At 39.5% G+C, this 14,537-nt stretch overlaps 1 protein-coding gene across 7 annotated transcripts in view; it reads right to left on the bottom strand.

Moving 5' to 3' along the window:
- The window catches only part of FAM184B (family with sequence similarity 184 member B), a 51,988-nt gene that overhangs the window by 22,097 nt on the left and 15,354 nt on the right, over positions 1–14,537 (bottom strand). For all 7 annotated transcript variants that reach the window (XR_003555408.2, XM_055795469.1, XM_027789625.2 and 4 more), the window contains one exon: positions 1,989–2,750. Coding sequence is in view for 6 of the 7 variants with exons in the window: in XM_055795469.1 (XP_055651444.1) it covers positions 1,989–2,750 (762 nt within the window). In the remaining variant the exon portion in view is untranslated. The remainder of the gene's footprint in view (positions 1–1,988; positions 2,751–14,537) is intronic.

Genomic DNA, 14,537 nt, shown 5'->3' with positions numbered 1-14,537 from the left:
TGATTAATGAAACATCTGTTTCCCAGTCTGCCGTTGTCCACAGGATTCTGAAACCAATGTAGTATTTAATGGGGGCATCAGAAGTAGCCAATTTAGAAAGGAGAAACTTCTACTTTATTTAAGAGAAACAGAAAATAACATTGTGTCCATTTTCCTTCTTCCAGATTTATGCTAGTCTGAGGCTCTCCCTTTTAACATTCAAGGCAATATTCTCCAGTGGTGTGTAAATCAGCCTCATTCCAGAGACTCAGAGGATCTGAAATGTACAAGTTGAGCATGTCACTCAGAAAATACTTCACTTTTATCCAGATGACACTGAATTTATAAATCAAATTGCTAATGACACCACCTTCTTCTTTCTAGTTCCTATCATGGTTTACATTATTTATTCCTAAAAGACTGGATTTTTTATATGATAAAACAGAACAGTAAACCATGTGCATAAATTTTCATGTTACCATTCTTCATTTCTCCTGAATGTTACTTCAAGTACCCACAAGAAATCAGGATCTTACTTCCCCTCTTCCCCTCTATCGCTTCTAACTTCTACAGAGCCAGGACACTTTTCCTTATTGAAACAGGTATTATGGATTTCCCTGATGCCCATGATGTGCCAGCCTGGACTGGTGGGCTGAGGCCAATTTTATGAGGTTCAACAAGAAGTGCCAGGGCCTGCACCTGGGTCACAACAACCCCACGCAGCACTACAGGCTTGGGGAAGAGTGGCTGAAAAGCCGCCCAGTGAAAAAGGACCTAGGAGTGCTGGTTGACAGCCAGCTGAACATGAGCCAGTGGTGTGCTCAGGGGGCCAAGGAGGCCACCAACATCCTGGCTTGTATCAGAAACAGTGTGGCCAGCAGGATAAGGGAAGTGATTGTTCCCTTGTACTCGGCACTGGTGAGACCGCACATTGAATCCTCTGCTCAGTTTTGGGCCCCTCACTCCAAGAAAGACATTGAGGTGCTGAAGCATGTCCAGAGAAGGGCAACGGGGCTGGTGAAGGGTCTGGAGCAAAAGTCTTATGAGGAGCAGCTGAGGAAGTGGGGTTGTTTAGCCTGGAGAGGAGGAGGCTCAGGGGAGACCTTATTGCTCTCTACAGCTACCCCTGAAAGGAGGTTGCAGCGAGGTGGAGGCCAGTGTCTTCTCCCAAGTAACAAGCGATAGGACAAGACAAAACAGCCTCAAGTTATGCCAGGGGAAGTTTAGATTGGATATTAGGAAATATTTCTTCACTGAAAAGGCAGTCAAGCATTGGAACATTGCCCAGGGAGGTGGTGGAATTACCATCCCTTGAGGTGTTCAAAAAATGTGTAGATATGGTGCTTAGAGGCATGGTTTAGTGATGGACTTGGAAGTTGTGGGTTAATGGTTGGACTTTATGATCTCAAAGGTCTTTTCCAACCTAAATGATTCTATGATTCTATAACCTCTGAAACTGCATCTGATACATGATGCAGTTAAGCAGAAAGGGGCTGCAGAGCTGTGCTGCAGATGTGTGAGACATACACCAGCTAGGGTAGACAGGCAAAGTGTGAAGTGAAAACTGATGGTGAAAGTCTCATGGTACAGCACATAAAACTTCACAGCTGTAAAGAACACTTCATTAAATGTCACTTGGTACAAGAAACTGTTGCAAGAGTCAGACAATAAAAGCCACTTGATTCCCAACTTGCTAGCTCAGGTCTCTCATCTAACCCTGTTAGGTAAATCTCTGTTCAGTCAATAGGCAAATTTTACCTCTGTCCTCCCTCAGGGAATACAAAGTCTAGTGTTCAAAGAGTTCACCAAATGAGTTACTAATTATCTTAACTCCTTCTCTAGAACTTTCAGCACTATGTCCATCCTATTTGTCTTCTAAGCCTCTGAAACTGCTTTATTGCTTACAAAGCATTTGACTCTGTGTGAAATTTAAAAGACCTTTCTTCCCCTGAAGAATTATAATTTGCACCTTTATAGGCAGAGGTAGGGATCACAGTCTCATACTCTACCTGTATTCTTTCCTTCATTTTCTGGGAATGCTTCTTCCTCTCATTTATCTTCTGGCTTTTCTCCTCGAGGTCTGCCTCCAGCTTCTTTACGTGCTGCAGCAAAAAACCTTCCTCAGCCTCTGAGCTCTTCCTTTGCTCCATTTCTCTTTGCTGATAATTGTTTGTTTCTGTTATAGATTGGTGCATAGCTCTTTTCAAAGTCTCTTTTTCCCTCTCATAAGAGGCTTGCAGTTTGCTTGTTTTCAGTGTATATTCTTCAGTTGCTCTCTGGTTCTCACTCTTCAGGTCTTCCATCTTATTTATTAGAGCCTGTCCTTCCACACTGTATTTTTCATCTAAATTTACTTTTTTATCTAGATTTTCTCTCCCAGATGCTTTGCATTCATTTAGCAGTCCACCAGACTCCTGATTTAAATGTAGAAGCTTGTTTTCAAAGTCTGCATTGGTATCTACTGTGTCTGTAGAAAGGACTGTCTGTGCTTGGTTTGCTTCTGCTCTCGGCTCCCTCCCTTCCACCTGCTTCTTGCAGAGTGTTAACTCTGCCAAGGCTTTTTCCTTTAGTCTCCTGTGGTGTTCTACTGCAATTTCAAGGGCCTGAATGTGTTTCCTCAGCAATTGTTCTTCTTCAGCTTTGCTTTTACACTGGAGAATCGTTTCCCTTGTCTCAGCAAGAACGTGCTGAATTTCTTCTTCATGAGCCTCTCTCAGAGCCTGTATACTAGCCTCATGTTCATCATTCTTAGCGTTGAGGGCATATATCACCTGTTGAACAAGAAAAATAATAGGAAATTAAATTATCTGATGAATGGTTGCCATGAATTCAGTTACTATATTTATCAAGGTGTTAAATGCTGTAAGAGAATTACTGCTACAGTTTAATACTCTTGTTTCTTTGTGTTAGGGGTTTTTTTTGTTTGGGTTTTTTTTTGTTGGTTTTTTTCTAGGAACAGAAGGGACAATTATAAACTGCAAAGTGTTATAGGGAAGGAAGACAATACTGTGAGAAACAGTATTTATTTTTCACTTTTTGTCAGAAATTTCCTTTTTTACTCTTGGCAAGTTATTCATGCCCCTAGTTTGATCTCTAACACAAAAAATTAAATAGGGCACCTTCTCTAGTAACTGACTCAATATTTGTAGTCCAGTTCAACTAGCCTTCAGTGCATGAGGACTGCCTCTCACATGCTCTTTAGCATTAGCAAGTGCTAAAAACCAGTAGTAGCAGATCTGTAGAGTGAAACCTGAAGTCCTGACATGCAGTTCACGTGGACCAAAATCACTCTGCGATGTAAACAAAAGAAAAGTTTGTAAGGAGGATTAAATTTTGCACTCCTGACTCAAAATAAAACACCACTGAAGATGCACTCCTGGAAGCCATATGCCTGGCAAGTTAGCTTGGTCAGCATTTCAAAATTGGTATTACTTGACTGCTTGTCTTTTCAGGCCCTCATTAGGACACATGGGGGCTAATCCAGTTTCTACTGGACATACCTATCTAACTCAAGGAGAACCATATATTACCTATTAAAATGTGTGAAGGTTTTCCACTTGTTTGGTTGGCTGGTGGTTTTTTAGAGAACTTACGGCTCTACAAAGCTAGGTTTGGAATTTGTATATAAGTTATGACAGATAACTTTCAGTCTGGCCTGAGCCCATAGTGGTTAAGAAAAAGATTCCTAGATAATGTTCAAAAAAATTATAGTCCTGAGTGCATAAATAAATACAGAAACAAGATCACAACTAATTCTTTTCTTATACTAGAATTTTGGCCCTGTAATCTTCAATCCTGCTTCAGGGAAAGCTTCAACCGAGAGACCAGTAAGGCACCTTGACCACAGTAGGTGTCACAAGTCTGTAGTCTGTGCTACATAAACCTTGAGGATGTCTCCAGGATTATTCAATTTGCTTTGCTATGTCTAACCATTTTTTTGGGCTATCTGTATATGAGTAACATATTGAATTGCAGTCATCCATAAATGAAAGCAAACACAAAAATACATCTTGTGTGTAGTCAACTTCCTCCCTGGCAGTAATGAATTAAGTATAGAAGCCTTAAAACATCACAAATGCAAAACATGGTCTGGATACTTTTCTGGATAAATATGTGACAAAAGAAAACAACAACATCATATTCCAGAAGAAAAGCAGACAAGAACTCACTGTCTACATTTAGATATGTACGTTTTTGGGCTTTAGACTACATGCTGTTAATTCTTTGTTATTTTTTAACCATTTTTCCTTTGAAACAGAAATAATTGCAGCATACCAAGCAGATTCCCTCTTCCCACTAACTAAACTCATTCTATGAACCTCTCTTAATCACTCAGGAGACAGACTTAAAAAATACAAGGAGAAGATCAATTTTGCCCATGGGTTTAGAATGACCAGAATTAGTTTGGGCAACTCTTCAATTAACTAGATTAGATGTTGATGATCACATTTCTGTTTCATTCCACCAGCAAAACAGAGATGAACATCTGGCCTTTGTGACTTACAGACTTCCACTCTTAATGATTAATTTATGTGGTAAATCAGCACTGCCTGTCTCATATTATGGTGTGTTCACGCTGATGGTGGAATTTGGGTTCCTCTGAAGTCTGACTTCATAAATCATAGAGATTTCCCAAATTCCGCTGAGCATTACAGCATCGCCAACATCCTGAGTTATCTAAAAGAATGGAAGAAACTGACCTCCCTGCGCTATTATTCCTACACTTCTCTTCAATAGTGGCTAGAACCACAATGAAGAATTTTGACTTGAAAATGTATGCCCTTAAATTCAATCTTCGAATGCTGAAATTGATTCCTCAGTATCTTAACCTTCTTAAGAGATTTAATTTTTAGAGGGCTGCTGCTCTGTACTTGAGCCCCTCACACATGCCTTTCACTCCCTACCAAACAGAGCTACTATATTCCTATTCCAGATACCTCATTTGAGAGACTGGAGTTATGTGAGATGAATCTGGGACTTTTATGTGCTTGAAGGAAAAATACTGGAAAATTATTTCAGCATCTGTACCTTGTGAGTGTACACACTGCTGACTACTGTGGTATAAACCTCTTAACAGTTGTGTTGATAAACAGCTTTTTAAAAGCAGCTCTAAAATGGATCAGTTTGACAGTACAGAAAAAATTGCTTTCAAATGAAGAGAGCAATACATTACTCTTAGTTACCAACATAATACCAATGGCTACTGCCTCCTTACAGCTCTCCAAAACTGCATGTACTGGGATATGCTGTACCGAATTTAAAGCAACTGAGAGTTATAAGACACTATTACAAACGTATACTTGAACATTTACAGTGCAGTGAATATGAATACATCTTATTAGTCCTATTTTATCCTCCAGATGCTGTAAATCTAAATGGCGTTTTCTTTCTTCATGGTGATGTAAAATAACAGAAAACATGCACCTCCTCAGTGAAGACAAAGCTAAAGCATTCAAACCAAAAAAGACTGTTCTGTTTTCCTACAGTAGTGTTAAACACTACTCTTGTAGGAACCTGACTAAGATAATGAAAAAAATGTTTCTAGCAGGTTGCTATACTAGCTGAATAAGAAGTGAGACAGTTTGGTATGGAAGATGAAGAGTGAGGATGGTAAGAAGAATCAGAGAAAATCAAAAGATTATAAGAGTTCTTCCATCGGGCCCAAGATAGTGGACACAAATCCCTCCTGAGAGAGAAAGGGCTAAAAGAAGATAAAAAAAAGAAACTTAAGAATGAGAAAAGGCCCTGGAAGGAGTGCCAAATAGGGTACTCCTGGCAGCACCCTCAACAAAGCAGGGAAGGAGACAAATTTCCATTGCTAATTAACTTGCCAGAGGCTCACTGATGCCAGGTGACAGCACCATCTCCTTCTCACTAGCAGTAGTATCTTACCTTCACTAGAAGGTGAATTTGTTTCTATGAACTCTGTCTTGTCTGCTTCCCAAGCAGACCAAAGCAGAGTGAGGTATCCAAACATGTCAGCCTCGAAAGGGACTCCAATTTAAAGCAAAGGACAGCTAAATTATTAAAAGTAAGTTCAGTTATTGAAAGAAATGGCTCTCTATCCCTTAGCCTTCTCTAGTCATTAACTATACAGGTTAGAAAATAAACTCCCACAATTTATTCATTCATTCTCTGCACTAGTTTTGTCTGGGATAGAGTCAATTTTCTTCTTAGCAGCTAGTATGGGGCTACGCTTTGGATTTGTGCTGGAAACTTGATAACGCAGGCATGTCTTCATTACTGCTGAGCAGTGCTTACACAGAGTAAGGCCTTTTCTGCTAGGCTATGACTATCTACAGTGCTGATCCAATTTTACATCTATGCTGATTTCAGCTTGTGGTGGTTTGACCCTGGCTGAATGCCAGGTGTCCACTGAAACTGCTCTTTCACTCTCCTCCTCACCCAGACAGGGGAGAGAAAATATAACAAAAGGCTCGTGGGTCAAGATAAGGACAGGGAGATCACTCAGTAATTACTGTCATGGTCAAACAGGCTCAACTTGGGGAAATTAGTTTAATTTATTACCATTCAAATCAGAAAAAAACACCTTCCCCCCACCCCTCCCTTCTTCCCAGGCTTAACTCCACTCCCAATTTCTCTACCTCCTTCCCCTGAGTGGCGCAGGGGAACAGGGAATGGGGGTTGTGGTCAGTTCATCACATGTTGTTTCTGCTGCTCCTTCCTCCTCACACTCCTTCCCTGCTCCCGTGTGGGGTCCCTCCCATGGGAGGCAGTTCTCCATGAACTTCTCCACTGTGAGTCCTTACCACTAGCTGCAGTTCACACACTACTCCAGCCTGGCTCCCCCGTGGGGTCACAGGTCCTGCCAGCAAACCTGCTCCAGTGTGGGCTCCTCTCCCCACAGGTCCTGCCAGGAGGCTGCTCCAAGCACAGACCACCCACAGGGTCACAGCCTCCTTCAGGCATCCACCTGCTCCAGTGTGGGGTCCTCCATGGGCTGCAGGTGGGGATCTGCTCCACTGTTACCTTCCAAGGGCTGAGGGGCACAGCCTGTCTCACTGTGGGCTTCACCATGGGCTGCCGGGGAATCTCGGCTCTGATGCCTGGAGCCCCTCCTGCCCCTCCTTCTGCACTAGACCTGGGTGTCTGCAGTTGTTGCTCTCACATATTCTCACTCCTTTCTTCCGCTGCAGTTCCCCCCTTCCTCACACCTTCTTAATATGTTACCCCCAAGGTGCTACCACCGCTGCTACTTAGCTCAGCCTTGGCCAGTGGTGGGTCCGCCTGGGAACTGGCTGACATTGGCTCCATTGGACATGGAAGAAACTTCTGGCATCTTCTCACAGAAGCCACTCCTGTAGCCCCCTTGCTACTGAAACCTTACCATGCAAACCCACTACGCAGCTGAATGATACTGCTGTAACATATGACCAGGGAACTCATGAACTAAGTCTCAAATCTCTCCTTGTGTCCTCTGTGGCTTCCTGAAACCACACAAATAATTTGACGCATCCAAATTGTTGCAGAAATAGTTAACACATAAATGTGTAGTACGAGAGAAGATTTAAAACAATCGGCACTCCAAACATCCAGAAGTGTTTCAGAACCTAAAATTACAAAAATATCTTTAAAACACAAGGAATTTTGTTTATATTTTTAAGGGTGTTTTTTAATTTGCCTTATGATTTTTTAGTTGACTTCAGCATCTTGCAAAAACACAAGCTGAAGTAATTTATTTTCCACTCAAATGAAAGGTCAGCTTCAGCTGGAATAAGTCTGTTTTCAAAGCTGGATTTGTGGAGAGAAATAACAAATGTTTGTTTTGTGAGCTTTTTGATTACATAGCTTACTACCATCCAACTCTTTAGAAAAATGCTATGAAATACATTTCTTTTTATAAGAAATACACACAGTTCATGGTTCATTTATCCACTAACTGTGGCAGTACATTAAAATTACCTTGACTCAACACAGACCATAACAGTGTTGACTTTCATTTACAAAACAATAAAAACACCTTTTTTCAAGCCTTTCACTGTCAAGTGATTAAAAGTATTTTTCCAGTATTTCCCAACCCTCAAACTTCTGTCTATTCATGTGGACTGGGCATGGACAACAAATTAAGAGTCAGAGCTGCAAAGACTTCAGGGCCAACTTACGTTCAGTGGACTTGATGAGCTCAAAGTAAGAGCTGAGAATCCAGCTACAGCTCAAAGTGCCAGCCTCTGACTGGAAACAGTATGTCTGCTTTTAGCTCTGGAAGCTATACTCGGAAACTAAGGAGCTTTGAGGATGCAATTTCCACGAAAAGCCAGACCAGATATCCCAGCGTCATGCTGCAAACATATGCAACTGGCTTGACATTGCCTTAGCTCGAGTTCAGCCACCAGCTCTCACCTATGTTGGCCACAACAACCCAAGGTGGTTTCCACAGCTCTTTAGGCTTCAGAAGAGCTGCATCACTTGTGCCCTGCACCAGAATGAATCCTAATTACTATACTAAAAAAGGACTTTGCTTCAGGAGATTCTCTTTTAGTGCAGGGTTAATCTAAATGCTTTCATCCACTGCTCCAACCATGGTAATAAAGCCTTTCAGATTCTGGAGGGGTGGGTGGGGGGCGCTCCATATGAAATCTGATGTCTTTTGGGCAGAAGCTCACTGTGCAATGTCTCACTCTCCTGAATGTCCCGCAGTATCCATAATACTTGTGGTTTTCCTTATCTAGAGATTCAGACCAGAAGAGGGAAAGTTGATATTACATTCTTAAAATTTGAATGTATTGCCCTTTTTCCTACATGTACCATGTATTACTGTCAGTCAAAAAACTACACTGAGATACTAAAATGTATCAAGAAACTACCAGCATAAAATGTCTACATCTTTCTTAACTCTTTGGGCGTGTTTTGTTTCCTTTTTCTGCCTCTCCGGGGTTTTTTCACCCTTTTAGTTTAAATTCTATGCAATAAATTCCACAGGCACATTTATTTGTTCCCATTTTTTACTTCATTTTTTTTCTGTCTAGTAGGGTGCAACACTGAGCATAGAAAACCTTAGCTTAGTCGCCTATGTATTGCACTTGATCTCTCAAGTGCAATCAAACATAAATTTAGCCCTGGCCTAAATTTTGCTAAAGAGACATCCAGGTCTCCCTCATTTGTATTTTATAGTTTCTAATAAGCTAAGAAGAATAATTGCCAGGCAACTTAAGAATTAGGAAAATAAAAGTATATTGCAAGAACGTTTCCAACAAGCAGAGCAGGTGCTAAAAAAGGCATGAATACCACATCTCAAAAATTTCAGCAAAGCAAAAAAATACTGTAGAATCACAAAAGGTAGAATCTAGATAGAGACTCCTCTGCTGGGAAACTAATATGCAGTTTATTAAAAATAGTTCCAGAAGAAATTTCAGTAATCCCTTCTCTTTACACTGGTCACAAATCCACCTGCTGTGACTCTGGTTGTAAGCAGTGCCTCCTCAGCACCTCAAGAAATAGGTCTTCTTAGACAGTCATGGAAAGATTAAAGATTCCTCCAGTCTGACATGGTCACTCTCAGAGAAATAAGGTTGTTCTGAAACACAGCTACAACAGAGGAAGGGCAGAGGAGGCCACTAGTAATTACTGCAAGGAAACAATGAGAAAACCCCTATGCATTTCATTCTCAGAAGAATCTTTTCCTGCATGCAAGAATCAGGATTCATCTCACCTAACATCATCCATTTAATCATTACACATCTAATACAGGTTAGCCAAAGGAGCGAGACAGGTGCCTCCAAAAGATAACATTTCCCTTTGCAATGCAGGTAATAGAAGTGAATTGCTTCAGGTGTTCAGTTGTTTTGTTATTGTTCCTTCCTGACTTCCCAGCTCTTCCTTTTTCTATAGAGCCGGGACAGAGTCCCGTACAAAGGGAAGAGAAAAGTTTCAATTCTCAAAGGCCAAAACAGATTCATTGTCTTCTGTTTCTATGTTCTCTGGGGTTTCTCTCCATCCTGCCCTAATGTCTCACTTCACATCAACTTCATTTCTGCATACACACTTCATGTTGTTTTACCAACACTTTACAAACCAAAACAGATATTGAGCACACATATACCATGCACATCTGCTTTGATGCATGATTTTGGAAAAACAAGCTTTTTTCCAAACTGAATGCAGTTTATTTTGTCATCCATCTATATTCCTTTTTTCATTCCATCTTATTTAGGTGCTTATGACTCTCTCTAAATTAGTATCACCTGTTAATTTTAATATGTTGTTTCTTTTTACTTCTAGGTCATTAATTAACATGTGAAATAATGCAAACTAGCTCAGATCTTTGTAGTATCTGCCTCCCTACAATATGATGTTACAAACTTTTTTTACAGTTACTCATTTTGTATCTTATCTGTCAAAACCATTTTCTACATAGCTTTGACATAATTTTGCAAAGCTTTAATAGCAAAAGCACTATTATTTTTTGTAGATTTTGTATGTAATTAAAAACTAGAATAAATAAAATCAGTCAGCATGACATTTACACGAAATACATTTCTAGTTCTAGTTCTCCCTGAGGTCAATCAAATTCATCCTGAGTGTATTTATCAGGTTAAGCTGTATTCAAATGCTGTCAGTGAGAATCACATTACTTTTCAGTAAAAGTTAAATTAAGTAAAATGTCTGTCAAAACCCACAGAACTAGATGAAAACACTTTAAAAGATGATGCTTATTCATTGATAAGTCAATGTACATCAACACACACACATATGTAGACAATCAGAAAGACCAAATTGTTTGATTTTAGAGTCCTTTCTGTTCACCTTTTCTAATCTATGTCTTGGCAAAATTATTGCATAACTCCTTAAGATCTCAAATACCGCCACAAATCTCTTAGGCTTTTACAGTCCTGGATGAGTTCAACTCCATCTTATGAAGCCGTTTCAGATAAGATAACATGCAAGAAACAGAAGTTTGACACAAGCCACATTCATATCTATGCCCTCTGTCTGTCTGACAGTGAAGTCAACAATTCTGTGTCAATAGAAGGAATAAAAAGTCTTTATTTCCATGTAATTCACTGGTAATTTAGCTGTCTGATTTTTGTTACAGATCAAGAACTTGATAGAAGACCTTTATAGGTTTATATCCCAGAAGCTTGATCTCTATTGTGCTTCAAAAATATGAGCTAATGAGTCTCATTAACCAGATCTACATACAGTTGTGATGGAATTTGCCAAATTAATACTCAGTTTTGTGAAAATGTTTCATTACATCCCAGATTTTTAAAGATCTTTACGGAGTCTAAAATGCAGACATATGTTCAGGGCTATCAAAGAGTTGCTTTGTGTCTAATGATATTTATCTGAAACTTTATCCTGCCAAAACATCTTTTAAATTCTTGTTACAGATTATGACAAAGCAACATTGTCCTATTTTACAATAAATGCAGTAAAAAAAATTGTAAAGCAAGTTCTCACTTGATTCTTATTAAAGTATTTCCTTACTTTAAATACAGTAGAATTTGGTAATCTTGCAAATATAAGCTGTAGAACTGTTCAATTAATTACAGCCCAGGGTTAAACAGATTTTCCCGACCAAATACATCATACATCTTTTTGTGGAGACAAATATTATAAATTATTTTTAAAAAACAATGTTTACTGCAGGTTTTCCCCTCCATGTAGATCTGTGACAAGCATAGATAAAATGAGCTCTGTTTCTTCCTAAGCCAGGCTAAAGCATTATACAGATTGGATCAATTTCTTACTTTCTAGTAGTTCACAGGTGAAATTCTGATAGAGGATTTTTTAAACTGTAAAAAGATGTCTTTACGTGTTCTACATACTTTGCTAATTAAGAAAAGAAGCTATCAAACCCCTCAGGTATCCATGAATTAATAATACCAGTTTCTACTACTGCAGGCACCAACATTTAAAGTTCTTTGCTGCTGTAAGCAAATTCAACAGTGGGAATATATATGAAAGTTTCACAGAGCCTCTGCCACTACTCTGTTAACAAAAGGGTTGTTATTTTTTTCTTCTCAGTTTATTATGCATACACTTTAGAAAAAGAAAAGCACAGTATTCTAGGGGCTGTGGAGATTTCAGTTGCCTTTCTTATTCTAACAGTATGCAGTTCATACTCTTGCTTTGTTATGACAAAAGATATTGTCTACTTTGAGAGAGTAGTTGTTTTCAGAACAGAGATTGTGGAAAGAGTCTCTGCTGTACTAGCAGCTATCCTACTGAATACATCCATTGAAATTTTGAGAAAGAATTTAGTATCAAAGTGGTAGTTGACTACAGGAATTGCAGAAGAACCTCACAAGCACATACATGATAGACAGATAAATTTCAGTGCAGATTAAGGTAATATAATGTACTTTAACAGAGCAAATCTATATTTTCCATACACACTGGCAGAATCTAAATCTGCTCAGAAAAGAAATTTTGAAGCTATAAAACAGACAATGAAGACAGAACTCAGCTAGGTAATAGGACTTCTAAGCAAGAAATGCAGAACAAATAAAAAAAACCTCCCTATATCACAACTGTAAGTCTACAATTCATTCACATTTCATATATAGCATGCGGTTATGGTTGTCCCCCACCCTTAAGCAGAGTCTAATTGAACTTAAAAAAGGTATACCAAAAAGCAACAAGAATAATCAACCATGATAAAAGCTTCTTGCATGGAAGTAACACAACAAAGCATGACTCTCCAGCTCTGAAAGAGACACAGCTAAGAAGGGAACGTAACTTTGTTAGAGATTAAAATACTGGGATTTAGGTGTCCACTGGTGTTCCATTTAAGTAAACTCCCATTATAGTCCATCAACAGAGATCCAGTCAGTAAAGCTGCAGAGACCAAAGAGTGATTCAGCTCACTGAGGTAGACACCTAGGTCCTGACTCACTTGCCTAATGTCAGAGATCTGGTGCCCTTTGGGATGCCACAGGCACATAAACATCCACACAGGAGTTTACAAATATGCCACAGGCTTTGCAGGATAACTGTGCTTTTCTGCAACTAGGCAGATGATGCTCAGTTCTCAAATGACACTACTTTTAGCTAGGTCATAAAACTGAGTTCAACCCCTAATGGTTGGTCTACTAAATTACTCTCTAGGCTCTACTGATTACATTGGCAGCTTGGACATACAGTACACATGAATGGTAAAGTATCTTAATCGCAAACTGAATCTCCTCTGTGACATCCCTACAGTCAAAAGTATAATGAGGAGGGCAAATAGCAAATGATCACGCATCACCTTTTCCAACATATGAACTACAAAACAGCTTGGAGGTGGCACTTTACACAAGTGCACTAGAGGCACGGCATATTCCTCTAACTCTCTGGGCACCACCAGAGACAAGCTACTGGCTCAGGCGGACCTCAGCATACAGTGGTTTTTCAAAGATATTTTTCTTGCAGTTTCCCTCCTCCCTTTCAAAGTAGTATTGCAGGAGCCAGAATCAACATATTATTCTGTAAAGGGCTATATAATAATACACATCATAACACTACACTATTACTCATGTACCCATGTAATTTTTACCCAAATACTCATCACAGCAAAATGGAGGTAGACTGAATACAGCGACTACTCACACTTCCATTAAGCATACTGATGTGAATAAGCTGTAAATAATATGGTCAAGTTTGTATTCATAAACCAATATTCATTTTAATGCATAAATAAGCTTGTAATTGTATAGCGACAAAGGGGTTAAAATGTCTGAAAGATCATATAGACTGTTCTGGCAAGAAAGTTGCAAATCTCTGCAAGGGGAGCTGTCCTCCTTATCTGCAAAGCAAGCTGCCCTACCAAGGAGATAACGGGACAGCAGGATGGCCTTGAGTAAAATTACGAGGGGTATTGTAAAACCCTGGGAAAGATTTCTACAAGTCTGCCAACTCATCACTTTTGAGACCTAAGGTGAAAAGTACACCATGAGGAAGACCTACGGCCTTCCTCCCATAGACCACTGCCCACATTCTAAAGACCCCGGCCCACAATTTTTGGAAGAATCTGCGCAAGCGTGAAGCTAATTAGCATATGAAGTGACGGTAGGCAGGTTCAGGTAATGAATATGTATAGGCGTTAATTGAATATTCATTGTTTCATTATATAAATATAAGATAATCTGCCCCTCTGGGTGTGTACGATTGGTGGAAGGATCCCCTGTACACCCGGCGCCGACAATAAAGAATATTTAGTCACTAAAATCTGGTTTTGGACCTGTGAATCAATACGCATATTAAGCACATACTGGACACCTCCTGAGATTGCACTGGCGATCACAATACCAAGAAAATTTAACTACCATTGATTGACAGAACAAGTGGAAACAGTATGCAAAATTTAAACTGGTCTGAAAAAACACAGCAGGTCTCTGAGCAACCAAATTTAGCTGAAGATGTCCCTACTGATTGCAGGGGTATTGGACTAGATGGCCTTTAAAGGTCTCTTCCAACCCAAACCATTCTATAATTCCATGATAATTCTAGTCCAAATATTAATGCTTACATTAATTTTTAATTGTTTTAATGTTAAATTTTTAAGCATTGGAGTTTAAAGCTTTAAGCCCCACAAAACCGACAGCATCGTGTTT

The sequence above is a fragment of the Falco peregrinus genome, chromosome 2 (genome assembly GCF_023634155.1).
Source record: "Falco peregrinus isolate bFalPer1 chromosome 2, bFalPer1.pri, whole genome shotgun sequence".
Taxonomy (NCBI): Eukaryota; Metazoa; Chordata; class Aves; order Falconiformes; family Falconidae; genus Falco; species Falco peregrinus.
The sequence above is the reverse complement of the archived record's forward strand: the minus strand, read 5'-3'. Positions and strand labels throughout refer to the sequence as shown.